This window comes from Callithrix jacchus, chromosome 10 (genome assembly GCF_049354715.1).
Source record: "Callithrix jacchus isolate 240 chromosome 10, calJac240_pri, whole genome shotgun sequence".
In the NCBI taxonomy this organism is placed as follows: domain Eukaryota; kingdom Metazoa; phylum Chordata; class Mammalia; order Primates; family Cebidae; genus Callithrix; species Callithrix jacchus.
In genome coordinates this window covers 131175440-131200962 of record NC_133511.1, presented here as the reverse complement: position 1 = coordinate 131200962, position 25523 = coordinate 131175440, and the positions used below count along the sequence as shown (strand labels likewise).

The following is a 25523-nucleotide window of genomic DNA, read 5'->3' as shown; positions in this document are numbered from 1 at the left end:
AGCAGGATTGTACTCGGTTCTAGGAAATCCAATTGCAAAGGCCATAAACCAGGAAGCCCGGCCTTGCTGGGGCTCATGGGCCGGCACTGGGCCCGAAGGGGGAGGGCCGCTTCCTGCCACCCCTCCACGGAGCTCACCTGTGGCGCCTCCCCAGGAAGTGCTCTGGCCAGCCCAGGGTAAACACACGAGTTCTGCCCCTCTGGGACCACTGCCCGAGGACCCAGACTCTTGGCCACACTCATTCCCTCCCCTGCCCAGGACCAGCAGCCGGAGCCTCGGGTCCCTTCATGGGCCTGGGGTGCCCTGTGCCTTTCAGCTCCTCCTTGCCCAGTTCACTGCTATGGCAGCAGGTTACCCGCTGTGTCCACTGCACCCTGGCCCTGTTCTGAGCAGTCAGAGCAGCTGAGGCAGAAGGGCCATCCTGGGAACCAGGTGGATGAGGACAGAACCAGACAGCCCCCCTGCTGCAGGCGGAGGGTGGGGCCTGGGCCTGATGACGGGGCCATGCAAGGAGCGAGGCATCCTCAGAGGGCCACGGGTGTCCCCATCTCCCCCAACACCCCTGTCCCTCAGTGCCCAGGCTGGGCAGAAGTGGGAAGGAGGCTCAGTCATCCTGGGAGCTCCAGGCTCCAGGCCTGGGTCCTGCCTGGCCCACTCACTCACGGAAGCCTGTGCCGCAGCTTCCCAAGGCCTGAGGCGCCCACAGGGGATGAAGTGACTCTGCCCCATGCCTGGGGCACCTGAGGGGCGCAGGTGGCTGGGCTGAGGCTCTGACTCCCCAGGGCCGGAACCCTCCCAGGCATCGCGCTGGTGCTGTCCCCCAAGGCCCATGGGCAGTGTCTCTTCAGTCCCCTCTCCCCACCCCCGCCTGCTGGGGTGTAGCTGGGCCTTGCCCAAGGAAGAGCCCCAGGCCTCACCCTCCTCATCCCCCAGAGACCGCCCTGCGCCCGCCTGTCCCCAGGTGCGAACTCTAGAGGCCAGGCCCGCGGAGGGGCCCCCAGGGGGGTTTTGGGGAGGAGAAGTTGGGCTGGGGCTGGAGCCCTGGGGGACACGGGCAGGGCGGAGCTGGGTCGGAGGTGACGGGGGCGCCTCCACCCCACGCCCTCCTCCCCCGCAAGCCCGCCCTGCTCTCGCTCTCGGGTGACTCCGCAACCTGTCGCTCAGGTTCCTCCTCTCCCGGCCCCGCCCCAGCCCGGCCCCGCCGAGTGTCCCACCCGCCCGCCGGAGACTGGGCGCCGCGGCGGAGGTGAGAACAGAGGGACGCCCGGGCGAGAGCCGAGGGGACAGGCCGGAGCAGGTGAGCGCAGCGGACGCGGGGGAGCACGCCCACCAGGACCTCAGTTTACCCCGGGGCTACGGGTCGTGGGGTTTCTGTTTCAGGACACCAGGCCGGGCTCGGCGTCCGAGGGCCTAGGGCACTAGGAGTTCAGCCGGGCCGGGGCAGGGGGTTGGGGGCCTGGCCGGGCCCTGCCTCCCCTGGACTCGCGGCTCTGGCGGGTCCTGCTGCAGCCCGGCCTGGCCTGTCGGTCCTGGGCGGCGGCCCTGAGCGAGGGTATTTTTAAGCCAGCAGTGGGTGACTCACCCGCTGTCCTGCCCCCTCCCAGCTCTGTGGCTTGGTGGGGGCAATCCCTGCCCCCAGAGGGTGCAGGTGGTAGCAAGGCTTTTCCCCCTTCTGGGCGGGCGGCAGGGTCCTCCCAAGAACCTGACCGTGGAGGTGAGCCCCAAAAGCCCATTCCCGCTAGGTGGGAGCCAGGACGCGCTTCCCGGGTGTCTCGGCCCAGAAGGAAGCCAGAGGCCAGGGAAGGAGGTCAGGGTCTGGGTGGGAGTTTGAGAGATGTGGGGAGGCTGGGACGGCAGCTGCAGGGGCCCTGCTGGGTGAGGCAGGAGGGGGTGCTGGCAGGAGCCTGTGGGCCTGCAATCTTCCGCCATCCCAGGTTCCGGGTTCCTGAGCCCAGCTGCCTGGCATTGCCCCTTGGTGTGGGGTCTCCCTGGTGGCAGAGGGGGAGGCATACTTGGACCTTCGTCCCCACCCACCCCGTGCCCAGCCTCTCCCTGGTCAGCTGTGCTGGGAGGCAGGCCCAGCTGGCAGCGGCCCCTCCCCTCCCGGCTCCTCCTGGGTCCCACCCTGTGCCCAGGCTCTCTGGGGCCTGCTTAGTACCCAGGCCTTGGCACAGCGCTCCCACCGGGCCTTCTCTACCTGCCTCCGTCTCCCTCTCCACCCTCAGCTTCCCAGCTTATCCTTTCCTCCCTCAAACCATAGCTTCCAAACCAGGTCATGGCCAGGCCATAAGGGGCACCCCATTTCAGGGTCCCACCCCGTCAAACCAGAAAGTCCTGGGTGCTCCAGGCCACCCCTGTGACCCTCCATGCCAGCAACACTGGCTGGTGGCCCCCACCCTGGGAGACCCAAACTCTGAAGCCACAGGGCGAGGCCCCGCCGGCTCTGGCAGGAAGCGGATGGCGTGGACCTGTGGGGAGCTGGCCGCAGAGCCAGAGGACAGCCAGGTCCACCCTGTGCCCTGGAGGCAGCCTGGAGCCCCTGTGACTCAGCTGACCCCTCTCCAAGGTCACTCAGCATGTGGAGCTGGAATTTGAACTTGGAGCCCGTCCCTCCACCCTCCTGTCCTTGCCAGGGCCTCCTTTTCTCCACTGCCCTACTGACGGGCACCCTGCTCTGCCTGCTTCACAGCAGGAGAATGACTGCAGTAAATCCGCAGTACAGACCGGGCCTCCCAGGCTCGTCCCCACCCCTAGTGAGCGGGGCGGGGCTCCATGGACACCACACCCTGCCCACCCTGCTGCCGCCTGGCCCTGCCCGGTCCGAGGTCCTCCACACCTGCAGGCAGCCGCTGGCCAGCAGGTTCCCAGCCTGGCCTTCCCCGGGGGTCGCGTGTCATGGCCCTGCCTTCGTGTTTGTTGCCCGCAGGCCTGAGTCTGTGAGGGTGTGTTGGTGTCCTGCCCGGTGTGTACCTGGACACACGTGCCTGGCACCCTTGGTGGAGCCCAGCAGGAATCCCATTAAGCAAACACTCAGGCCGGCCGCTGAGCCCGTGAACATTCCGGACATTCTCCATGCATGGTGGACCAAGGAAGTGGCCAAGCCCTCTTGGCGAGCCCAGCCCGTCCGGGCTGTGGCAGTGCCCCTGGGCCCCCCAGAGATCGCAGGAGCCTGCCCTCTAGGCCAGACCTAGTCAAACCAGAAAGTCCTGGGTGCTCCAGGCCACCCCTGTGACCCTCCATACCAGCAACACTGGCCGGTGGCTCCCACCCTGGCAGACCCAAACTCTGAAGCCACAGGGCAAGGCCCCACCGGCTCTGGCAGGAAGCAGATGGCGTGGACCCATGGGGAGCTGGCCGCAGAGCCAGAGGACAGCCAGGTCCACACAGGTCGCAGTCCCCTTGGGACAAGTCAGCCTGGCTCAGGCCCATCAGGCTGTGCCGATCCCCCAGGGAAGGTCCCAGGGTCCAGCCCAAATCAGACCCACCTGGCAGGTGGGCCTTAGTTTCCCCAAAATGGGTCGGGGGAGAGGTCAGGGCTGGGAGCCCAGAGGCAGGCTCTAGGGATTCTGCCCCTGGGGAGGCCAGAGGCGCCAGCTGCCCACCCCATAGCCACCCTCCCTCATTGTACGGGCAGGGAATGCTGTGTGGTGGGGCAGCTGGACAGGACACCCAGTCTCAGCCCCACCCACACCAGCCCTCCAGTCCCTCCTCTGGGCTGGGCCAGGGGTCCTGCGCTGGCCGCTTGAGCACCTCCTTCCTCTGGGGTGAGGAGACACCGCACCCCTGGGACCCCAGGCTTCCCTGTCCCTACGGCCTCTTCCCTGCCACGCCTCCCAGGCCAAGGAAGGAGCCAAGGGCCGGCCTCTTTGCTGGGGCCTGGACAGAGGTGGCATGCATGGGTGTCCTGGGGCCCCTTGGGGTGCAGGCCTGGGTGGGGCAGGAGTGGTAGCCAGAGCCAGCTCCCTCTGGACTTCATGCCCACCCCCTGGCTCCAGCCTCACCTCTCCGGCCATCCTGCAGCTCCCTCCTGCCCTCCCCCACCTCCCCACCGCACCCCTCCCCTACCCGCCCCTACTTCCCCACCACACCCCCACTGCCCCCCAGCACCAGGGCCTTGAACTCCATGCTCCCCTGCTCAGAAGGCACCTTCCCCACAGGGCGCTTGTCAGAGCCTCCCAGGTAGGGGGATCCCTGTGAAGAGTCCAAGGTCTGGGGCACTACGAGGCTTAACGAGTGCCAGCTGGGACTTGGGGCAGGGGCTCTGCCCCCTGAGGAAACCCTGCCCAGCCCAGGCCAGTTGGGGCTCTGGCCCAGGGAAGGAGGAGTGTGGAGGGCACCAGCCAGGCCTGGAGGAAGAGTCAACAGAGCCCCTCTGTCCACCCAGGTGTGGGCCAGGCACCGGCCTCAGACTTGGGCCACGCTGAGGGCTGCCCTTCCCCTGCTGGCCGCTGCCCAGGACACCATGAGCCAGTTTGGGTCCGTGGGCTGCTGCCTGGGTGCCACCAAGTGAGCCCCTCGCCCATCCCGAATACCACCCCCCCCCCGCCGCGGTCCCCAGGGAGGGGTGCAGTTGGGCCCTGCCCTCACCAGCCCCTCCCCTGCAGCGGCAGCCTGGGCCGGTCTGACGGTATGGCCAAGATGAGCCCCAAGGACCTGTTTGGTGAGTGAGGGTTGAGCAGGGGCTGGATGTCACAGGGGAGAAATGGGTACTGCCTCCAGCCTGCCCCACGGCTGTGCCAGGCCCAGCACAGGGGATCCCTGGGGGCCCAGGGCGGCCTCTGGACCCTAATCAACCTTCGGAAAACTCCAGGCCACTGGATCCCCTCCCCCACCCCGTAAGGGGAGAGCCCTTTACTAATAATTCAGGGAGCATCAATATTGATTCCCCTGCACTCCTCGATGCAACCTGATCGCAGGGGGTTCAGGCAGGATGAGCCGCCAGGTGTCTGCCCCAGGAGGGGGGCCTGGCGAACCCACTTCCCCCCTCCGATCTGCCCTTCCCCAGGCCTGACCCCACCCTCTCCCTAGCTAGATGCACCCCTCCATTTGTGTCTTTGGACACGGTGCCCAGTCTGGAAAGCAAGAAGCCCTGGGAGGGCAGGGGGTGAAGCTGGCAGCTCTCAGGGTGGGAATAAGCCTGACCAGGGCCCCTCCTAGCCCCTCACCCTCCGGGACAGGAATCCCCCAGGGAACAGGCTCTGGGTCCCCACTCTGAGCAAGCCTGTGAGCCGAGTCCTTCTCCAAGGGAGCTTCCCTGGAGGGAGGGAGGGGCCTTCCTGCAGGTATTGCTTTCACACCCACATCCTCCCTCGGAGCAGCCCCCCTCAGCCTGACTTCACCTTCCCTTGTGGCTCTGCCTGGGGGTCCAGTCCCAGCTGGAAGGGAGGCTGTGGGTCCCGCCTGTGGGTGAGTGACTGGTGTCTCCCCGTTCAGAGCAGAGGAAGAAGTATTCCAACTCCAACGTCATCATGCACGAGACCTCCCAGTACCACGTGCAGGTGAGGCCCCACCCCCACAGGGCACCCCCAGGACCTCAGTACCACGTGCAGGTGAGGCCCCGCCCCCACAGGGCACCCCCAGGACCTCAGTACCATGTGCAGGTGAGGTCCCGCCCCCACAGGGCACCCCCAGGACCTCAGTACCACGTGCAGGTGAGGCCCCACCCCCACAGGGCACCCCCAGGACCTTGCTGTCCTCATGCTCCAGGGAGAGTGGTCACCCAGGTCTGACACCCATAGGGGCTGGAGGAGGCCAGAGCCAGCGGACACAGGGACCCCGTCCTGGGGGGTGAGGTAGCCCAGGGTGTGCAGAGGGAACACTGCGGGTTTTGGGCAGCCCTGGATGGGAAGAGCCCGTGGAGGAAATTAACATCCTGGCCCCAAAACAAGGAACTGGATGCTGAGGGGCAGGTAGAACAAAGATGCCCTTGATGGAGGCTGCAGGGAGGGCCGGCGGGGGCCCAGGGCTCAGTGCAGGGAGGGCCGGCGGGGGCCCAGGGCTCAGTGCAGGGAGGGCCGGCGGGGGCCCAGGGCTCAGTGCAGGGAGGGCCGGCGGGCGCCCAGGGCTCAGTGCAGGGAGGGCCGGCGGGGGCCCAGGGCTCAGTGCAGGGAGGGCCGGCGGGCGCTCAGGGCTCAGTGCAGGGAGGGCCGGCGGGCACTCAGGGCTCAGTGCAGGGAGGGCCGGCGGGGGCCCAGGGCTCAGTGCAGGGAGGGCCGGCGGGGGCCCAGGGCTCAGTGCAGGGAGGGCCGGCGGGGGCCCAGGGCTCAGTGCAGGGAGGGCCGGCGGGCGCTCAGGGCTCAGTGCAGGGAGGGCCGGCGGGGGCCCAGGGCTCAGTGCAGGGAGGGCCGGCGGGCACTCAGGGCTCAGTGCAGGGAGGGCCGGCGGGGGCCCAGGGCTCAGTGCAGGGAGGGCCGGCGGGGGCCCAGGGCTCAGTGCAGGGAGGGCCGGCGGGCACTCAGGGCTCAGTGCAGGGAGGGCCGGCGGGGGCCCAGGGCTCAGTGCAGGGAGGGCCGGCGGGCACTCAGGGCTCAGTGCAGGGAGGGCCGGCGGGCGCTCAGGGCTCAGTGCAGGGAGGGCCGGCGGGCGCTCAGGGCTCAGTGCAGGGAGGGCCGGCGGGCGCTCAGGGCTCAGTGCAGGGAGGGCCGGCGGGCGCTCAGGGCTCAGTGCAGGGAGGGCCGGCGGGCGCCCAGGGCTCAGTGCAGGGAGGGCCGGCGGGCACTCAGGGCTCAGTGCAGGGAGGGCCGGCGGGCACTCAGGGCTCAGTGCAGGGAGGGCCGGCGGGCACTCAGGGCTCAGTGCAGGGAGGGCCGGCGGGCACTCAGGGCTCAGTGCAGGGAGGGCCGGCGGGGGCCCAGGGCTCAGTGCAGGGAGGGCCGGCGGGGGCCCAGGGCTCAGTGCAGGGAGGGCCGGCGGGGGCCCAGGGCTCAGTGCAGGGAGGGCCGGCGGGGGCCCAGGGCTCAGTGCAGGGAGGGCCGGCGGGGGCCCAGGGCTCAGTGCAGGGAGGGCCGGCGGGGGCCCAGGGCTCAGTGCAGGGAGGGCCGGCGGGCACTCAGGGCTCAGTGCAGGGAGGGCCGGCGGGGGCCCAGGGCTCAGTGCAGGGAGGGCCGGCGGGCGCTCAGGGCTCAGTGCAGGGAGGGCCGGCGGGGGCCCAGGGCTCAGTGCAGGGAGGGCCGGCGGGGGCCCAGGGCTCAGTGCAGGGAGGGCCGGCGGGGGCCCAGGGCTCAGTGCAGGGAGGGCCGGCGGGGGCCCAGGGCTCAGTGCAGGGAGGGCCGGCGGGCGCTCAGGGCTCAGTGCAGGGAGGGCCGGCGGGGGCCCAGGGCTCAGTGCAGGGAGGGCCGGCGGGCACTCAGGGCTCAGTGCAGGGAGGGCCGGCGGGCGCCCAGGGCTCAGTGCAGGGAGGGCCGGCGGGGGCCCAGGGCTCAGTGCAGGGAGGGCCGGCGGGCGCTCAGGGCTCAGTGCAGGGAGGGCCGGCGGGCGCCCAGGGCTCAGTGCAGGGAGGGCCGGCGGGGGCCCAGGGCTCAGTGCAGGGAGGGCCGGCGGGCGCTCAGGGCTCAGTGCAGGGAGGGCCGGCGGGCGCTCAGGGCTCAGTGCAGGGAGGGCCGGCGGGGGCCCAGGGCTCAGTGCAGGGAGGGCCGGCGGGGGCCCAGGGCTCAGTGCAGGGAGGGCCGGCGGGCGCTCAGGGCTCAGTGCAGGGAGGGCCGGCGGGCACTCAGGGCTCAGTGCAGGGAGGGCCGGCGGGGGCCCAGGGCTCAGTGCAGGGAGGGCCGGCGGGCACTCAGGGCTCAGTGCAGGGAGGGCCGGCGGGCACTCAGGGCTCAGTGCAGGGAGGGCCGGCGGGCACTCAGGGCTCAGTGCAGGGAGGGCCGGCGGGGGCCCAGGGCTCAGTGCAGGGAGGGCCGGCGGGCGCTCAGGGCTCAGTGCAGGGAGGGCCGGCGGGCGCTCAGGGCTCAGTGCAGGGAGGGCCGGCGGGCGCTCAGGGCTCAGTGCAGGGAGGGCCGGCGGGCGCTCAGGGCTCAGTGCAGGGAGGGCCGGCGGGCGCTCAGGGCTCAGTGCAGGGAGGGCCGGCGGGGGCCCAGGGCTCAGTGCAGGGAGGGCCGGCGGGCACTCAGGGCTCAGTGCAGGGAGGGCCGGCGGGCGCCCAGGGCTCAGTGCAGGGAGGGCCGGCGGGCGCTCAGGGCTCAGTGCAGGGAGGGCCGGCGGGCACTCAGGGCTCAGTGCAGGGAGGGCCGGCGGGGGCCCAGGGCTCAGTGCAGGGAGGGCCGGCGGGCACTCAGGGCTCAGTGCAGGGAGGGCCGGCGGGGGCCCAGGGCTCAGTGCAGGGAGGGCCGGCGGGCACTCAGGGCTCAGTGCAGGGAGGGCCGGCGGGCGCCCAGGGCTCAGTGCAGGGAGGGCCGGCGGGGGCCCAGGGTTCAGTGCAGGGAGGGCCGGCGGGCGCCCAGGGCTCAGTGCAGGGAGGGCCGGCGGGGGCCCAGGGCTCAGTGCAGGGAGGGCCGGCGGGCACTCAGGGCTCAGTGCAGGGAGGGCCGGCGGGCACTCAGGGCTCAGACCGAGCTGCCTGCGAGCCCGGACCAGCTGCCATCCCTGACGGCTTTGCTTTTCTCCTAGATCAGTTTCAGTCACACTTAGGACTCACGAAATATGTTCTTTTTGGGGGTCATTTTCTTTTCTTTCTTTCTTTCTTTCTTGTTTGTTTGTTTTGAGACAGGGTCTTGCTCTGTCACCCAGGTGCCCAGGCTGGAGTGTAGGGGCAAGATCTTGGCTCACTACAGCCTCCTCCCACTGGACTCCAGCGATCCCCTCAACTCAGCCTCCCCAGTAGTGGCCCTACAGGCAGGTACCACCATGTTTGTCTAATTATTTCATTTTTTGTAGAGATGGGAGTCCCTATGTTGCCCAGGCTGGTCTCAAGCTCCTGGGCTCAAGCAATCCTTCCACTCCTAGCCAGACCTGGTAGCCTGAGCTTCTAGTCCAGCTACTTGGGAGGCTGAGGCAGGAGGATCGCTTGAGCCCAAGACTTCGACCTAGAATTCCACCATGGCCCTCTAGCAGCCTGGGCAACAAAGTCTTAGGCCAGGCACGGTGGCTCACGCCTGTAATCCCAGTACTTTGGGAGGCTGAGATACGTGATCAGCTGAGGTCAGGAGTTTGAGACCAGCCTGACCAACATGGTGAAATCCCATCCCTACTGAAAATACAGAAATTAGCCAGGTGTGGTGGCGGACACCTGCAATCCCAGCTACTCGGGAGTCTGAGGCTGGAGAATCACTAGAACCGGAGAGGTGGGGGTTGTAGTGAGCCAAGATCGCACCAGTGCACTCCAGTCTGGGGGTAGGGCACGTCTCCGTCTCAAAAAAAAAAAAAAGGCCCCCCAGCGCCTGGGTGCTCTGGGCTCCTGGCTGTGGTCCAAGCCCACAGGACTAGGAAAGGGAGAGAGGATTGGGGAGGCAGGAGCCAGAACCTCCTGCAGGGCCAGGCCTCTCTGCTGCAAGCAGCCCTGGCTGTGGCCCCAGTGTTCCCTGGTTCCCCTTCCTGTCCTCCACACCTGCAGAGGTGAGGCAGGTCACTGTTCTTTGAACCTCAGTTTCCTCTTCTGTACGATGGGTCCAAAGGGCCATCACGAGTCCCTGAGCTTTTGAATCAGGCTGTTTTGGGTGAAGGCACGGAGCGGGGCCGAGTCTTCCTGGGCAGCTCCACCACCTCTCTCAGGGACTTTGCCCTCCTGGGGAGGAGCCTGGAGCCTCCCAGCCTGGCTCCTGGACTTTGGCCCCTGCAAGCCTGGCCCAGTCCCCTGCCAGCAGGAGCCTTTCCTGCCTGCCTGAGGGCAGCAGAGTGGGGAGTGGGTGGTGGGAGGGGTTTTCCTGCCCCTCCACATGAGGACACTGGGGCCCAGAGAGAGGATGAGGGTATGGTGGGAAGTCCCTCCAGCCAGGTGGGGGCAGATCAGACCTGCCCTGACAGTGGGCTGGGGGAGGGCACCTGAGCCTGGGTCCCTGGTTTACTTTTTTCTAAATCATCACGCTGTAAAACCGACATGTATGTGGGTGGGGTTCTGTTACCACCACAGTCAGCCCACCAGCCCCACCACTCCAAAACTGTGACTCCCCCACAATCGTGTGTGTGTGTGTGTGTGTGTGTGTGTGTGTGTGTGTTTGAGACAGAGTCTCGCTCTGTCACCCAGGCTGGAGTGCAGTGGTGTGATCTCGGCTCACCGAATCCTCCGACTGTTCGAGCAATTCTCCTGCCTCAGCCTCCCGAGTAGCTGGGATTACGGGCACGAGCCACTGCGCCCGGCGAGTTTTTGTATCTTAGTAGAGATGGGATTTCACCATGTTGCCAAGCATGGTCTCGAACTCCTGTCCTCAAGTGATACGCCAGCCCCGGCCTCCCAAAGTGCTGGGGTAAAAAGTGGAAATTAATTTTGATGAAGTCCATCCATATATGTTTTTCTTTTACAGTTTAGGGTTATTGGTCTCCTAAGAAGTTGTTCCACCAGGCGCAGTGGTGCGCTCCTGTAGTCCCAGCTACTCGGGAGGCTGAGGCTGGAGGATCCCTTGAGCCCAGGAGTCCTGGGCTGTAGGCGCTTTGCCGATCAGGTGTCCACACTAAGTTCAGCATCAATATGGTGACCTCCCGGGAGCGGGGGACCACCAGGTTGCCTAAGGAGGGGTGAACCGGCCCAGGTCGGAAACGGAGCAGGTCAAAACTCCAGCGCTGATCGGTAGTGGGATCGCGCCTGTGAATAGCCACTGCACTCCAGCCTGGGCAACGTAGCGAGACCCTGTCTCAAAAAAAAAAAAGTCGTTCCTTGACCAAATTTGTGGAGATTTCTTTTATTTTTTGCAAATTAGGAATTCAGGGTGGAAGTTCCGGTGTTTTCTCTTGGATGCTTCACAGTGTCGGCTTCTGCGTTTAGGGCCAGGGTCCATTTTATCTTAGGATTTTTGAGACAGAGTTTCGATGCAGTGAACCACACTGACCCTTTGGAGGGTTGAACCAGCCTCACCCTCGCCGTTCCGCGTGTTGTGCTTGTCGTGTGTTGAGGAGCTAATCTGATATTGTTGGGGAAGTTTTGCTCTGGTGGCTGTTAGTGGCATCGGACTGTAATTTTCTTACGATGCCTGTGGCAGGTTTCGTGGCGGGGTTATGCTGGTTTTATAAAATGGGCGGGGAAGTATATTCCCCACCTCTGTTTTCAGGAGGAGTTTGTGAAAGCTGGTTATTGTTTCTTCCTTAGGAAGCTGTTAGGATTTGCCAGTGACTCCTGGGAGTGCAGGACTTTCTTACTGGGAAGGTTTTAGTTACTAATCCCCTCCCATGCCTGTAGGATCTGTAGTGATGTCCCCTCTTTCATTCTGGTTTTTGAGAATCCGTGGTGTTTTTGTTTTTGTTTTGTTTTGTTTTGAGACGCAGTTTCGCTCTTGTTACCCAGGCTGGAGTGCAATGGCGCGATCTCGGCTCACCGCAACCTCCGCCTCCTGGGTTCAGGCAATTCTCCTGCCTCAGCCTCCTGAGTAGCTGGGATTACAGGCACGCGCCACCATGCCCAGCTAATTTTTGTATTTTTAGTAGAGACGGGGTTTCACCATGTTGACCAGGATGGTCTCGATCTCTTGACCTTGTGATCCATCCGCCTCGGCCTCCCAAAGTGCTGGGATTACAGGCGTGAGCCACCGCGCCCGGCCTTGATTCACTTTTCTATCCGCTTACAGTGAAAGCTCAGATGATTTAGCTTTTTTTTTTTTTGAACAGAGCCTCGCTCTGTCACCCAGGCTGGAGTGCAGTGGTGCGATTTCGGCTCACTGCAGTCTTTGCCCTCAGGCTTGGACTCATTCTCCTGCCTCAGCCTCCCGAGTAGCTGGGACTACAGGCAAGAGCCACCATGCCCGGCTAATTTTTTTTCTTTTTAAGATGGGGTTTCACCATATTGGTCAGGCTGGTCTCAAACTCCTGACCTCAGGTGATCTGCCCACCTCAGCCTCCCGAGGTGCTAGGATTACAGGTGTGAGCCACCGCACCCGGCCCATGCCTGGCTAATTTTTATATATTTAGTAGAGATGGGGTTTCTCCACATTGGTCAGGCTGGTCTTGATTTCCCAGCCTCAGGTGATCAGCCCGCCTCGGCCTCCCAAAGTGCTGGAATTACAGGTGTGAGCCACCACAGCCGGCCAAGAACTATCATTTTAATGCATGTATTGATCTTTTTCTATAGTAAGAAAATTAGTATCTATTACTTGTGTATTTCCCATTTTTAAATTTTGTTGTGTGGGTTTATTTCCCCCTTTGCATATGGTACTTTTTTTTCTGGGCAGAAACTTTTTAAAAATTAAGTTGGCTGGGCGCAGTGGCTCATGCCTGTAATCCCAGCACTTTGGGAAGCCGAGGTGGGCGGATCACCTGAAGCCAGGAGGCCAAGAATAGCCTGGCCAACATGGTGAAACCCATCTCTACTAAAGATACAAAAACTACCTGGGCGTGACGACAGACACCTGTAATCCCAGCTACTCAGGAGGCCGAGGCAGGAGAATGGCTTGACCCTGGGAGGCGGAGGTTGCAGTAAGCTGAGATCACGCCACTGCACTCCAGCCTGGGCAACAAGAACAAGACAGTGTCTCAAAAAAAAAAGTTAGGTCAAATGTATTGGTCTTTTCTTTTGAGCGACTGGATCTTCCTTCTCACTTAGGAAAGCACCCTGTTGACAGTCCCTTTCTGAGGCGATCAGGAATCATCCAGTTTTTTTCTTTTGAGACAGAGTCTTGCTCTGTCACCCAGGCTGGAGCGAGATCTCAGCTCACTGCAACCCCCGTCTCCCAGGCTCAAGCAGTCCTCCCACCTCGGCCTCCTGAGGAGCTGGGACCACCACAGCTGGGTAATTATTTCACTTTTTGTAGCGACAAGTTCTCGCTATGTTGCCCAGGCTGGTCTCAAACCCTTGTTCAAGGAATTCACCTGCCTCAGCCTCCCAAGGTGCTGGGAGTACACCAGGGTGAGCCGCTGTGCCCGGCCAACATCTAGTTTTTTTTTTTTTTTTTTGAGACAAAGTCTCACTCTGTCGCCCAGGCTGGAGTGCAGTGGTGCGATCTCGGCTCACCAAAACCTCTGAACGGTTCAAGCAATTCTGCCTCAGCCTCCCGAGTAGCTGGGATTACAGGCACCTGCCACCATGACTGGTTAATTTTTGCATATTCAGTAGAGACGGGGTTTCACCATGTTGGCCAGGCTAGGATTGAACTCCTGACCTCAGGTGATCTGCCCACATGGGCCTCCCAAAGGCTAGGATGACAGACATGAGCCACCGTGAGCTTTTGTTTTGCAGGTTTTTTTTTTTTTGAGACGGAGTTTCGCTCTTGTTACCCAGGCTGGAATGCAATGGCGTGATCTCGGCTCACCGCAGCCTCCCCCTCCTGGGTTCAGGCGATTCTCCTGCCTCAGCTTCCTGAGCAGCTGGGATTACAGGCACGCGCCACCATGCCCAGCTAATTTTTGTATTTCTAGTAGAGACGGGGTTTCACCATGTTGACCAGGATGGTCTCAATCTCTCGACCTCGTGATCCACCTGCCCTCAAAGTGCTGGGATTACAGGCGTGAGCCACCGCGCCCGGCCGTGGTTTGTGTTTCACGGTTGACTTTGACCGTCCCACAGTTCACGTCAGTTATCCAGCTGTGCCAGCGTTGTGCGCCGAATGGTCAGTCCTTCGTGGGAGGGTTTAACTCGGTGAACAGGGAGCTTGGCTGCAGGAGGGGCCTGAGCCAGGCCTGGAAAGAGGAGAGGTGGAGGGCGCAGGGTGGGGCCGGGCTGGCCACAGACCCTCAGGGATGGACGCATCCAGCACGCACTTGTCGAAGGTCTGCTGTGCACCAGGCTCTGCCCTGGACCTGGGACACAGCTCAGCAAGTGGGTGCCGGATCCCTGCCCTGGAGTGGCAAGCACGCCCGCCTCACAGCAGGCCAAGTGCAGCGCGACGCTGGCTTCAATTCAGGGAAACGGGGCAGGGTCGGGGATGGGGTGACGGCCCGCATTGTAGCCAGGTGGCCAGGGAGGGGACGTCTGAGGAGGGAGAGTGCTGGGGAGGCCGATGAAGCAGGTGCAGTGGGTGGGTGCTGAGCCTGCGCCGGGAGGTGTCCGGGTGAGGTCAGCGGTGAGGGAATTCTTTGGATGGCATTGTCTGGACAGAAGTGTGCTCTCTACAGATTTCACTGCTGAATAGAGACTCCCCCGACCAAAAGCGGGGCTGGGTCCCCCTCCTGCCCAACCCAGGGTTGGCTGTGGCCCCTGGGGGCTGGGCTCTCAGCACAAGGAGGGCTCTGCCCTGAGGTGATCTCCCGCCCCACCCCCAGCACCTGGCCACATTCATCATGGACAAGAGCGAAGCCATCTCGTCTGTGGACGACGCCATACGGAAGCTGGTGCAGCTGAGCTCCAAGGAGAAGATCTGGACACAGGAGATGCTACTGCGGGTGGACAGCGAGTCCCTGAGGCTGCTGGACATCGAGTCTCAGGTGGGGCCCCGTGCTCAGGGCGGGGAGCATGGTGGGTGGAGGCAGCGGGGGGCGGGGGTGGAGGCAGCAGGGGGTGGAGGCAGCAGGGGGTGGAGGCAGCAGGAGGTGGAGACTCAGTGGGTGGAGGCAGCGGTGGGTGGAGACTCGGTGGGTGGAGACTTGGTGAGTGGAGGCCGCAGGGGGTGGAGGCAGCAGTGGGTGGAGGCAGCAGTGGGTGGAGGCAGCGGTGGGTGGAGACTTGGTGGGTGGAGGCAGCGGTGGGTGGAGACTTGGTGGGTGGAGGCAGCGGTGGGTGGAGACTTGGTGAGTGGAGGCCGCAGGGGGTGGAGGCAGCAGTGGGTGGAGGCAGCAGTGGGTGGAGGCAGCGGTGGGTGGAGACTCGGTGGGTGGAGGCAGCGGTGGGTGGAGACTCGGTGGGTGGATACAGCGGTGGGTGGAGACTTGGTGGGTGGAGGCAGCGGTGGGTGGAGACTCGGTGGGTGGAGACAGCGGTGGGTGGAGGCACCAGGGGTAGAGGCAGCGGTGGGTGGAGGCAGCAGGGGGTGGAGGCAGCAGGGGGTGGAAACTCGGTGGGTGGAGGCAGTGGGGGGTGGAGACTCGGTGGGTGGAGACTCGGTGGGTGGAGGCAGCAGGGGGTGGAGGCAGCGGTGGGTGGAGGCCGTGGGGGGTGGAGGTAGCCGTGGGTAGAGGCGGTGGCTGCCGCCCAGAGGAGTGTCTGGGCCTCTCTGCAGGGGCAGCCATTTCCCATCATCTGGTCCCTGGAAGAGGCTGGAACCAGGGTGGGCAGGGAGGGCCGCATGGAGCTGAGAGCACAAGGGAGCTCGGAAGCCTGGGTCCGCCCAGCCGCACACCCTCAGGGCATGGGTGTGTCCAGGGCCTCGCCCTCCCTCTGGTTGTGTCCGAGGGCCTGTGCTCCAGGCACTTCCTGCTGGGGTCTCGAGGGTGCCCAGGCCCCGGGTGAGTGCCATGCATGTGGCCTGTCCTGCAGGAGGAGTTGGAGAACTTCCCGCTGCCCACCGTGCAGCACAGCCAGACTGTGCTGAACCAGCTGCGCTACCCGTCTGTGCTGCTGCTGGTGTGCCAGGACTCGGAGCAGAGCAAGCCCGACATCCACTTCTTCCACTGCGACGAGGTGGAGGTGAGGCGGCGCTGCGGGGGGGTGAAGGGGGTCTCCACATCGCCGTGCCCGCCCTCACCCCGCCCCCTGCCGCCTGGCACCCACTTTCCCAGGCAGAGCTGGTGCACGAGGACATTGAGAGCGCGCTGGCCGACTGCCGCCTGGGCAAGAAGATGCGGCCGCAGACCCTGAAGTAGGCTGCGGGCGGAGCGGGGTCAAGGGGGCAGGTGGGGAAGGGGCCAGGCAGGGACGGAGGGCCAGGTGTGGCTCCGGCGGGGCTGAGCAGGGCCCCCTCACCCCCCAGGGGACACCAGGAGAAAATCCGGCAGCGGCAGTCCATCCTGCCCCCTCCCCAGGGCCCGGCGCCCATCCCCTTCCAGCACCCTGGTGGGGACTCCCCACAGGCCAAGAACCGCGTGGGCTCACAGGTGCCACTCAGCGAGCCAGGTAGGTGGGGACGCTGGCGGGGGCTCCAGGGGGCTGGCTATGCGGGGCTCCGTCAGCAGCCCCGTGTCCCCTGGCAGGCTTCCGCCGTCAGGAGTCGCAGGAGGAAGAGCCGAGGGCCGTGCTGGCTCAGAAGATAGAGAAGGAGACGGTGGGTGCCCGGGCCTGGCAGGCGGCCCCTCCCCTTCCCTCCCTGCCCCATCCCGGGCAGTGGACACTGGTCCTTGCTACCCCTCTGGCCAGTCCTCAGCTGGTGGCTGCCCCTCCCGAGGTGTGACCCCAGCTCGTCCCGTCACCTGTGGGGCTGTTCCTGCCGCAGTACGGGTTGGTGGGAGTGTCAGAGGCTGACCCCTGATCCCTCTGACCCCAGCAAATCCTCAACTGCGCCCTGGATGACATCGAGTGGTTTGTGGCCCGGCTGCAGAAGGCGGCAGAGGCTTTCAAGCAGCTGAACCAGAGGAAAAAGGGGAAGAAGAAGGGCAAGAAGGGACCAGCAGGTGCAGGGGACGGGGACGGGGACGTCGTGGGGGGACACTGAGGGACCTGGGGGAAGCTCTGGCCTGCACAGTGGGCTTCATGGGACCGAAGGCGCAGGGGCTGGGGAGACTGGGCCTGGCTCACATGGCACCTCCCATGCCAGAGGGTGTCCTCACGCTGCGGGCCCGGCCCCCCTCTGAGGGAGAGTTTGTCGACTGCTTCCAGAAAACCAAGCTGGCAATCAACCTGCTGGTGAGTCCCGTGGTCGCAGCCCTGCCCGCCGTCTGTGTGGAGGGAGGGTGGTCTGACCCCGCCCTGCCCACTCCTCCCTGCCCACTCCTCCCTGCACACTCCTCCCTGCACACTCCTCCCTGCCCACGCCTCCCTGCACACTCCTCCCTGCACACTCCTCCCTGCACACACCTCCCTGCACACTCCTCCCTGCACACTCCTCCCTGCACACGCCTCCCTGCACACTCCTCCCTGCACACTCCTCCCTGCCCATTCCTCCCTGCACACTCCTCCCTGCACACTCCTCCCTGCACACTCCTCCCTGCACACTCCTCCCTGCCCACGCCTCCCTGCACACGCCTCCCTGCACACTCCTCCCTGCCCACTCCTCCCTGCCCACGCCTCCCTGCCCACTCCTCCCTGCCCACTCCTCCCTGCCCACGCCTCCCTGCACACGCCTCCCTGCCCACTCCTCCCTGCCCACGCCTCCCTGCACACGCCTCCCTGCACACGCCTCCCTTCACACTCCTCCCTGCACACTCCTCCCTGCCCACACCTCCCTGCACACTCCTCCCTGCACACTCCTCCCTGCACACTCCTCCCTGCCCACGCCTCCCTGCACACTCCTCCCTGCCCACGCCTCCCTGCACACTCCTCCCTGCACACTCCTCCCTGCACACGCCTCCCTGCACACTCCTCCCTGCACACTCCTCCCTGCACACTCCTCCCTGCCCATTCCTCCCTGCACACTCCTCCCTGCACACTCCTCCCTGCCCACTCCTCCCTGCACACTCCTCCCTGCACACTCCTCCCTGCCCACGCCTCCCTGCACACGCCTCCCTGCACCCTCCTCCCTGCTCACTCCTCCCTGCTCACTCCTCCCTTCCCACAGGCAAAGCTGCAGAAGCACATTCAGAACCCCAGCGCTGCGGAGCTCGTGCACTTTCTCTTCGGGCCTCTGGACCTGGTGCCTGGGGCTGGGGCGACGGGGGTGGGGGCAGAGGGTTGTGGGGGCAGAGGCCTCTGGAGTGTGCTCCGGGTTAGGGCTCACGCTGTGCGGCCACAGTGCCTGGGGTCCAAAGTCCCTTCTTGAGGACCAGCTTGAGCTGCGGGTGACTGGGCAGGGGTCTGTGGGCTACAGGAGGCTGGGCGGAGCTCTGTGGTCTCCGCGGGGCTGTGGGCTGTGGGAGTCTGTGGGCTGTGGGGGTGGTCTGTGGGCTGTGGAGGTCTGTGGTCTCCGGGGGTCTGTGGGCTGCGGGGGTTCTGTAGGATGTGGGGGTCTGTGGGCTATGGGGGGTCTGTGGGATGTGGGTGTCTGTGGTCTCCGGGGGTCTGTGGGCTGTGGGGGGGGCTGTGGGCTGTGGGGGGGTCTGTGGCTGTGGGGGGCTGTGGGGTGGTCTGTGGACTGTGGGGGTCTGTGGTTTCCAGGGGTCTGTGGGCTGCTGTCCCGTCTGATTCTGACCCTTTTGCTGTCCCAGATCGTCAACACCTGTGGTGGCCCCGACATTGCACGCTCTGTCTCCTGCCCACTGCTCTCCCGAGATGCCGTGGGCTTCCTGCGCGGCCACCTGGTCCCCAAGGAAATGTCGCTGTGGGAGTCGCTGGGAGAGACCTGGACACGGCCCCGGTAGCGCCACGCAGAGCCAAGCCGGGGCTGCCCTGTGTGCCAGCGTGGGGGTCCTGGGTGGGCCAGTTCTGCAGGGGCAGGGCTGATCTCCGGACCTCTCACCCCAGCTCTGAGTGGCCACGGGAGCCGCAGGTGCCTCTGTATGTGCCCAAGTTCCACAGCGGCTGGGAGACCCCCGTGGATGTGCTGCAGGAGGCTCCCTGGGAGGTAGAGGGGCTGGTACTTGCCCCTGTCGAGGAGGTGAGAGCACTACCAGCCCCATCCCTCCAGCCCAACACCCACACCTCGCTAGAGTTCCTCCCCCAGCCCGACACCCACCCCTCACAAGAGTTCCCCCCAGCCCAACACCCACCCTCACCAGAGTTCCTCCCTAGCCTGACACCCACCCCTCACCAGAGCTAACCCCCCGCCCCAACACCCACCTTCACCAGAGTTCCCCCCCGCCCCAACACCCACCCCTCACCAGAGCTCCCCTCCCCAGCCTGACACCCACTCCTCACCAAAGTTCTCCTCCCCAGACTGACACCCACCCCTCACCAGAGCTCCCCCAGCCTGACACCGACCCCTCACCAGAGCTCCCCTCCCCAGGCTAACACCCACCCCTCACCAGAGCTCCCCTCCCCAGGCTAACACCCACCCCTCACCAGAGCTCCCCTCCCCAGCCTGACACCCACCTCTCACCAGAACTCGCCTCCCCAGCCTGACACCCAGCCTGCCCCTGCTCTCCTTACCCAGCCCCAGCCCCACATCTAGCTCAGCCAGCCCACCTTCCCCACAGGTGAATCCAGTGAGCCGACAGTCCATACGAAACTCCCAGAAGCACAGTCTCGCTTCAGAGGCCACACCCCCGGGGGACGCACTACCACCAGTCAGCTCCCCACACGCTCACAGGTAAGCCCCCAAAGTGAGGAAGCAGGAAAGTAAAACCCTTCAAAACCTTCAGGCACTAAAAACATACGGGTACGCTGCCACCAGGTGGCGGCAAGTGCACTGTTCAAGTGGGTCCAAAAACCACTTTTCCAGATTTGAACCGGTTTTCATTTTAACTGTGTAATAATTAATTAAAGGAAACATTTCAAAAGTCATGTATCCTAAAATATCAGCTCTTTCGTGTATCCACATTTATGTTTAGAATCAAGGTTAGAAACTTACTGAACTCCTGAACTTGAGTGGTTTCCCCAAACACTGTCGCCCTGTTGGGGCTGTTGGGACTGATCCAGGCCCAGCCTCTTGTAGAGCCACAACAGGAGACCGAGGTCCTGGGCCAGTGACGCCTCTCCCCTCTCCCCCACCAACCATTTCCACAGGAGACAAAGAACGAGCCCAGGCACTAGGGGAGTTCCGTCTTCCCTTGCCTCCCCTCCTCCCTTCTGTTCATTCCAGGATTTGGTTTTGGGGGAAGGGGGCCAGAAATCCATCTTCTAAGCAAGCATGGCCTCCCCTTGCCCACACTGTCAGCCTGGCTCCCCTGGCCCTGGGCCTAGGACCACACTTAGAAACATTTGTACCCGGCTGGGCGCAGTGGCTCAAACCTGTCATCCCAGCACTCTGGGAGGCCGAGGCGGGTGGATCACAAGGTCAAGAGATTGAGACCATGCTGGCCAAGATGGTGAAACCCCATCCCTAGTAAAATACAAAAATTAGCAGGGCACAGTGGCACATGCCTGTAATCCCAGTTACTCGAGAGGCTGAGGCGGGAGTATAGCTTGAATCCAGGAGGCAGAGGTTGCAATGAGCCGAGATCACGCTACTGCGCTCCAGACTGACGACGGAGCAAGACTCATCTCAAAAACAAGAAAGGAAGGGAGGGAGGGAGGGAGGGAGGAGGGAGGGAAGGAAGAAGGAAAAAGGAAGGAGGAAGGAAGGAAGGAGGGAGGGAAGGAAGAAGGAAAAAGGAAGAAAGGAAGGAGGGAGGGAGGAAGGAGGGAGGGAAGGAAGAAGGAAGAAAGGAAGGAGGGAGGAAGGAAGGAATGAATGAATGAACATTTCCACCCTTTGACTTCTGCTCCTGGTCTGTCCCCCCGGCCCTGTCCTGATAGTCCTCAGCCCCTCATTTCTCTGAGCACCTGGACATAGGCTGCCCTGATGACCAGGGCCACACTGACCAGGATGGACGGCCTGGCCTGGTAACAGCCACAGGCCTGCTCTGTGCCAAAGCCAGGACCCCCCAGCTAGAGCCAGCCCCCATGGATCTTTGAGGTGCACGTCCCACCCCACAGAGAGGAGCTTGAGGCCAGTCCTCTGCTGGACTACGCGGGCTGTTTTCAGTACCCACAGCTGCCGTGGCTCTGAAGGCATCCTGGCGCTCACTGGCCAGCTGGGGAAACTGTGACCCTGGCATTTCCCAGGAATGCCCCTGGCTCTGGTTCCCCTGGGGTGCCTGCCTGGAGACCCCCAGGTGGCCTGGGATGGGCCAGCCTTGCTGTGCCACGCCTACCTCCTGCCTGCCCCTCCTCTGCGCAGGGCCCCAAAGCTCTGGGGCTGTCACAGTTTCCATTCTGGGCTGACGCTGCAGCCTGTCTCCACAGTGCCCTCCAGAGCAGAAGAGGCAGCCAGCTGTGCGCTTGGGAAGCTGCTACCCATAGCCCCTGCCCAGGTCTCAGAGGAGACCCCCCCCAGCCTTGGCCTCAGCCCCTCCTCTTCCTCCCAGGGGCTACCAGCCAACACCAGCCATGGCCAAGTACGTCAAGATCCTGTACGACTTCACAGCACGAAACGCTAACGAGCTGTCGGTGCTCAAGGATGAGGTCCTAGAGGTGAGGGGCTGGACGAGGGCTCTGCGAGGGGGAAATGGGGCAGGGCCGCAAGGGAGGGGCTACCAGGAGAAGTGGGGAGCCGTCTAGGGCCAGGCTGGGTGACGCCAGGATGGGGCACAGATGCCAGCCCGTTTCTCCAGGGTCGCCACCCCTGGGCTCTGATTAGGATCCAAAGCCTGCTGGAGGGGCCTCCCCATCTTGGGGATCCCCAAAAGCATGCAGGGACCCCTGTGTCAGGCTGGGGGGAGCGTCTGTACCACGTGGACCCAGCGGGGCCCTGTTGTTCACAACCACCCCAGCCCCTGCGCACTAGCTGCCTCTGCCAGCTGGAATCCAGGCCACCCACTGGGGGACAGAAAGTGGAGCAGGCTTGGGGGAGTGGGCCACATCCACAGCCTGGTGAGGCAGCTCACGCCTGTAATCGCAGCACTGTGGGAGGCCAAGCCCGAGGATCCCTTTAGCCCAGGAGTTCGCGACCAGCCTGGGCAACACGTGGAAACCCCATCTCTACAAAAAATATAAAAAGTAGCTGGGTGTGGTGGTGTGCGCCTGTGGTCGCAGCCACTCGGGAGGCTGAGGTGGGAGGATCGCTTGAGCCTAGGAGACCGAGGCTGCCGTGAGCAGTGACCGCGCCACTGCACTTCAGCCTGGGCGGCACAGTGGCACCCTCAAAAACGGGCTCCCAGACCCCTTGAGGCAGGGTGGAGGAGGAGCAGCCCAGCAGGGATGGGGCGTGGAAACGGCGGGCGGTGCGGAGGGACAGAGCGAAGCCGGGGTCCGGGAGACCCGGGGGCGCTCTCTGGCCTCTGTGGGTGTGGGAGCTGACGGCGCGTCCCGCAGGTGCTGGAGGACGGGCGGCAGTGGTGGAAGCTGCGCAGCCGCAGCGGCCAGGCGGGGTACGTGCCCTGCAACATCCTGGGCGAGGTGAGGCCGGAGGACGCCGGCGCCCCCTTCGAGCAGGTGAGCCCGCGGGGTCCCGGGGTTGGCAGCCTCCGAGCCTCCGGGGGCAGCGCCTGCGCAAGTCCACACCCGCTGCAGAAGCTGGGGCGGGGGCCGGGCTCCCCGGGGCTCGCGGAGGGAGGGGAGGGCTGGCGCGCAGGCCACGCGGGGTCCCGGGCAGGTGCCGGGAGGCGGGCGGGGCGCGGAGCCTGATACCCCCGCCCCGCCCCGCAGACCAGCCAGAAGTACTGGGGCCCCGCCAGCCCGACCCGCAAACTGCCCCCAAGCTTCCCGGGGAACAAAGACGGTGAGGGCTGCTGCTTGGAGGCGGCGGTCTGGGGCCCGGGGCCACCTGAGGGAGGCGGGGCGGGGGCGGGGGGGATTCCCTGGGCGGGGGTGGGGTGGGGTCCCTGGGCGGGGGGCGTGGAGAAATCCTGGGCGGGGGTGGGGGAGTCCCTGGGGGGGGCTGGGTGCGGGCGGGGCGGCGGGGGCCTGAGTCGCGCTCCCCCTCAGAGTTGATGCAGCACATGGACGAGGTCAACGACGAACTCATCCGGAAAATCAGCCACATTAGGGCGCAGCCGCAGCGGCACTTCCGCGTGGAGCGCAGCCAGCCGGTGAGCCAGCCGCTCACCTACGAGTCGGGCCCCGACGAGGTCCGCGCCTGGCTGGAAGCCAAGGCCTTCAGCGCGCGGTGAGCGGGGGCGCGGGCGGGGGACGTGAGGGGCGCGGGCGGGGGTTGGGGGTGAGCCGGTGACTGGGGGGCGGGGCTGGGGGCGCGGCCGCAGGTGTGCGCAGCCGTCTGGGACGGGCTGGGGGGATCCAGGCAGCCACGCCCACGGTGCGGCCCTGATGCCCACCTGCCCGCCTGCCCTAGGATCGTGGAGAATCTGGGCATCCTGACCGGGCCGCAGCTCTTCTCCCTCAACAAGGAGGAGCTCAAGAAGGTGTGCGGGGAGGAGGGCGCCCGCGTGTACAGCCAGCTCACGGTGCAGAAGGCCTTCCTGGAGGAGGTGAGCCCGCCTGCGCTGCGGGGTCCTCCCCCTCCCCCGCCCCTGCACCCCCGCCTGCAAGGAGGAGGCAACCCCCAGATCTGTGGGGCCCTGGGCTGAGGCTGCCCCCATTTCTCCTTCCTAGAAGCAGCAAAGCGGGTCTGAGCTGGAAGAACTCATGAACAAGTTTCATTCCATGAGTCAGAGAAGAGGGGAGGACAGCTAGACCCGGCTGTGGCGGGCGGGGTCTGCCAGAGGGGAAGCCCACCCGCGGTGCGTGGAGTACTATTTTTATATGTGTATGTATTTTGTACCAAGGACAGGGGGGGTGTGGTGCTGGCCTGGGTCCCTGCCCTGTCAGAAGGCACAAGGCCCATCCTTGGGCCCAGCAGTGCCCAAGGCCTGGCCCACACCAAGGCCAATCTCAGCCAAACCTGCCGCCTGGTGGTGCCAGCCCCTTGTCCACCTTCCCAAGACCACAGAACTCTCTGGGATGGGGCCTCTGTCCCTGGCCTCCCCAGTGCACCTGTGGGGTTGTGGCCCCTCTGATACTCCCCCATCTCCACCCCCTTCCACCTCCACCACACCCCAGGGTGGGCTGGAGCTAGGGCTGGCAGGGCTGAGCCTGGCACACACGCAGGGTTCTGCTCTCTGAAGGGGGGGCACCTGGGAGGGGCTCAAGCAGGCCGTGCCTGCCTTAGCGGGTAGGTGGGGGAATGCCACATGCTTCACCTGAATGGGTGAGAATGCAGGGGACGCAGAGCCGGCCTCAGACACCCCCAGCACTCACCCTCACAGGCCCAGGACTGGAGCTTCCTCTGGCCAGGTTTCAGACCAAGGATCCCTGATGGTGTTGGGGTGCTGGTGGGTCCTGGTGCCTGGACTGGAATCTCACCCTAGAGCTAAGAGATGGCCGAGGCACCAGGGCTAAGAGATTAAACCAGTAAAGTCTCCAGGAGCCGTGTGTCTCATTCCCTGGGAGCGGAAGTGGGTCCTGGAGCCCCTGGAGACGGCACCTTTTCTAAGAACTGCCAGGCAGGGGGCCGGCCATCAGCCAGGCTGTTCAACCCATGAGCCCAGAGGGGACCCGGCCGGTTCCTCTTCCTGTGGCCCTCCCAGTCCTGGCATCCAGAAGGCCCAAAGCCTGTCACCCAAGCCTGGCTTTTGCTGGGCACAACCCTAGTGGGATTGGTGGGGGTGGAGCCAGCTCCGCCAGACCGCGAGCAGGCTGAGGGAGGGGCATGAGTCAGAGGGCGAGGCCGAAACTGGACTTGGAGATCTCAGCCCCAGGCTGATGGAGGCTCCTGAGAAGAGGGACCGGACCATGCTCAGCGCCCTGTCTGGGAAGGGCACCTGACAGCCCGTCCACTGTCCATGGGAGCTGCACCCTCGGGGGGGCCTTTGGTGCCCTCTGCTGGCCACTCCGTGTGCTGCCATGGATGTCACCAGCGGTGGTGCCTTTGCCATGGTGGTGGCAGGGGGCAGGACCCAACCCTGGGGTGCAGCATCCAGGGACACAGTCCTGGGGTCTTTGCCTGGGCAGGGGCGCAGTTGGGGCTGGCTTGGGGGGGGCGTGTCCCTTGTCCTATTCAGCACCCATCCAGGCCTGGACAGCAGGCCACAGAATCCCTGACTCACAGTTCCGGCCGCACTGGGCCAAGTCGTAACCACAGTGTCTGGCCAGGATCGGGTCGGCTGAGAGTGTCTGGTGCCCTCGGAACCATGATCCCGGCTTGATGGCCACCATCCCTCTCCCAGGCCCCCCAGAAGAGGGCCCCCACCCTGTCAGATGGACCCTGCAGACACGGAGACAATCCCAAGAGGAAAAGGGGAGGGATGGGGCGCCGGCCCCTCCCTGCCACCCACAGATCCGGCCACTTGGGAGCCAGGGACCCCCAGCAGTGGGATGGGTGCTCTGCCTGCCAAGCCCCCACCTCGGGATGGGGACGGGCACCCGGGGCTACATCTGTTCCAAAATTGGCCTCTGTGGGCCCCGGGATGCCAGGCCTTGGAAGGGGGGGAGGGGCCGACCACCCCAGAAACAGAGCCTGTCTTAGCCAGGATCATCTGGGCTTCACATGCCGGCTCCAGGCTATTCAGCTCCCAAGGGCCCCAGACCTACACTTGCTTCCTCAACCCCCTCCCCATCCACCTCCTCTAGCCCACTTGGAGCCCTCCCTCTGCCTCCTGGACAGCTGAGGAGGCCCCAGGAAGCTGGACCCCCAGATCCCAGCGCCAAGCCCCAAGCAGGCTGGCGCCCCAGGAGCCCTGAGTCCCAGGCACCGTGGCCCCAGCTGTCTGTGCAGACCTCTGGACTTGCAGAAATTCTCCCTATTTCTTCCAAGGGGCTTCATGCCACCTCCTGAGACCCCCCTCGAGAGCAGATGGGACCATCGACCCCACCAGCCTGGCAATGGGCACAGGTCACCTGGTGTCAGGTGGGC

General features: G+C 64.8%; 1 protein-coding gene across 4 annotated transcripts; it reads left to right on the top strand.

The window, feature by feature from the left end:
- The first annotated feature begins 1230 nt into the window (after positions 1–1230).
- EPS8L2 (EPS8 signaling adaptor L2) lies at positions 1231–24032 on the top strand. 4 transcript variants are annotated; one of them, XM_078341834.1, is made up of 21 exons: positions 1231–1297; positions 4605–4660; positions 5434–5498; positions 8725–8833; positions 14335–14496; positions 15485–15634; positions 15727–15806; positions 15918–16060; positions 16138–16208; positions 16428–16554; positions 16698–16786; positions 17658–17732; positions 18244–18392; positions 18500–18632; positions 19171–19283; positions 21043–21148; positions 21989–22108; positions 22322–22394; positions 22601–22781; positions 22965–23100; positions 23225–24032. In XM_078341834.1, the coding sequence occupies exons 5-21, from the start codon at positions 14353–14355 to the stop codon at positions 23303–23305; spliced, it is 1971 nt and encodes a 656-aa protein (XP_078197960.1). In that variant the 5' UTR covers positions 1231–1297; positions 4605–4660; positions 5434–5498; positions 8725–8833; positions 14335–14352; the 3' UTR covers positions 23306–24032. The 4 variants fall into 4 exon arrangements, with proteins under 4 accessions (XP_078197960.1, XP_078197961.1, XP_035119783.2 ...); XM_078341835.1 differs by having other exon boundaries at positions 8705–8833; XM_035263892.3 differs by lacking the exon at positions 8725–8833 and adding an exon at positions 4385–4506.
- Positions 24033–25523: the final 1491 nt, after the last annotated feature.

What these genes read in the sequence shown, in the direction of transcription:
- EPS8L2 (XM_035263892.3), top strand. Translation starts at nt 4,463, where the DNA reads ATGAGCCAGTTTGGGTCCGTGGGCTGCTGCCTGGGTGCCACCAA. An exon ending in GGGCAAGAAGGGACCAGCAG is followed by an intron (nt 16,555 to 16,697) that starts GTGCAGGGGACG and finishes CTCCCATGCCAG; the next exon opens with AGGGTGTCCTCACGCTGCGG. An exon ending in GAGACCTGGACACGGCCCCG is followed by an intron (nt 18,393 to 18,499) that starts GTAGCGCCACGC and finishes CTCTCACCCCAG; the next exon opens with CTCTGAGTGGCCACGGGAGC.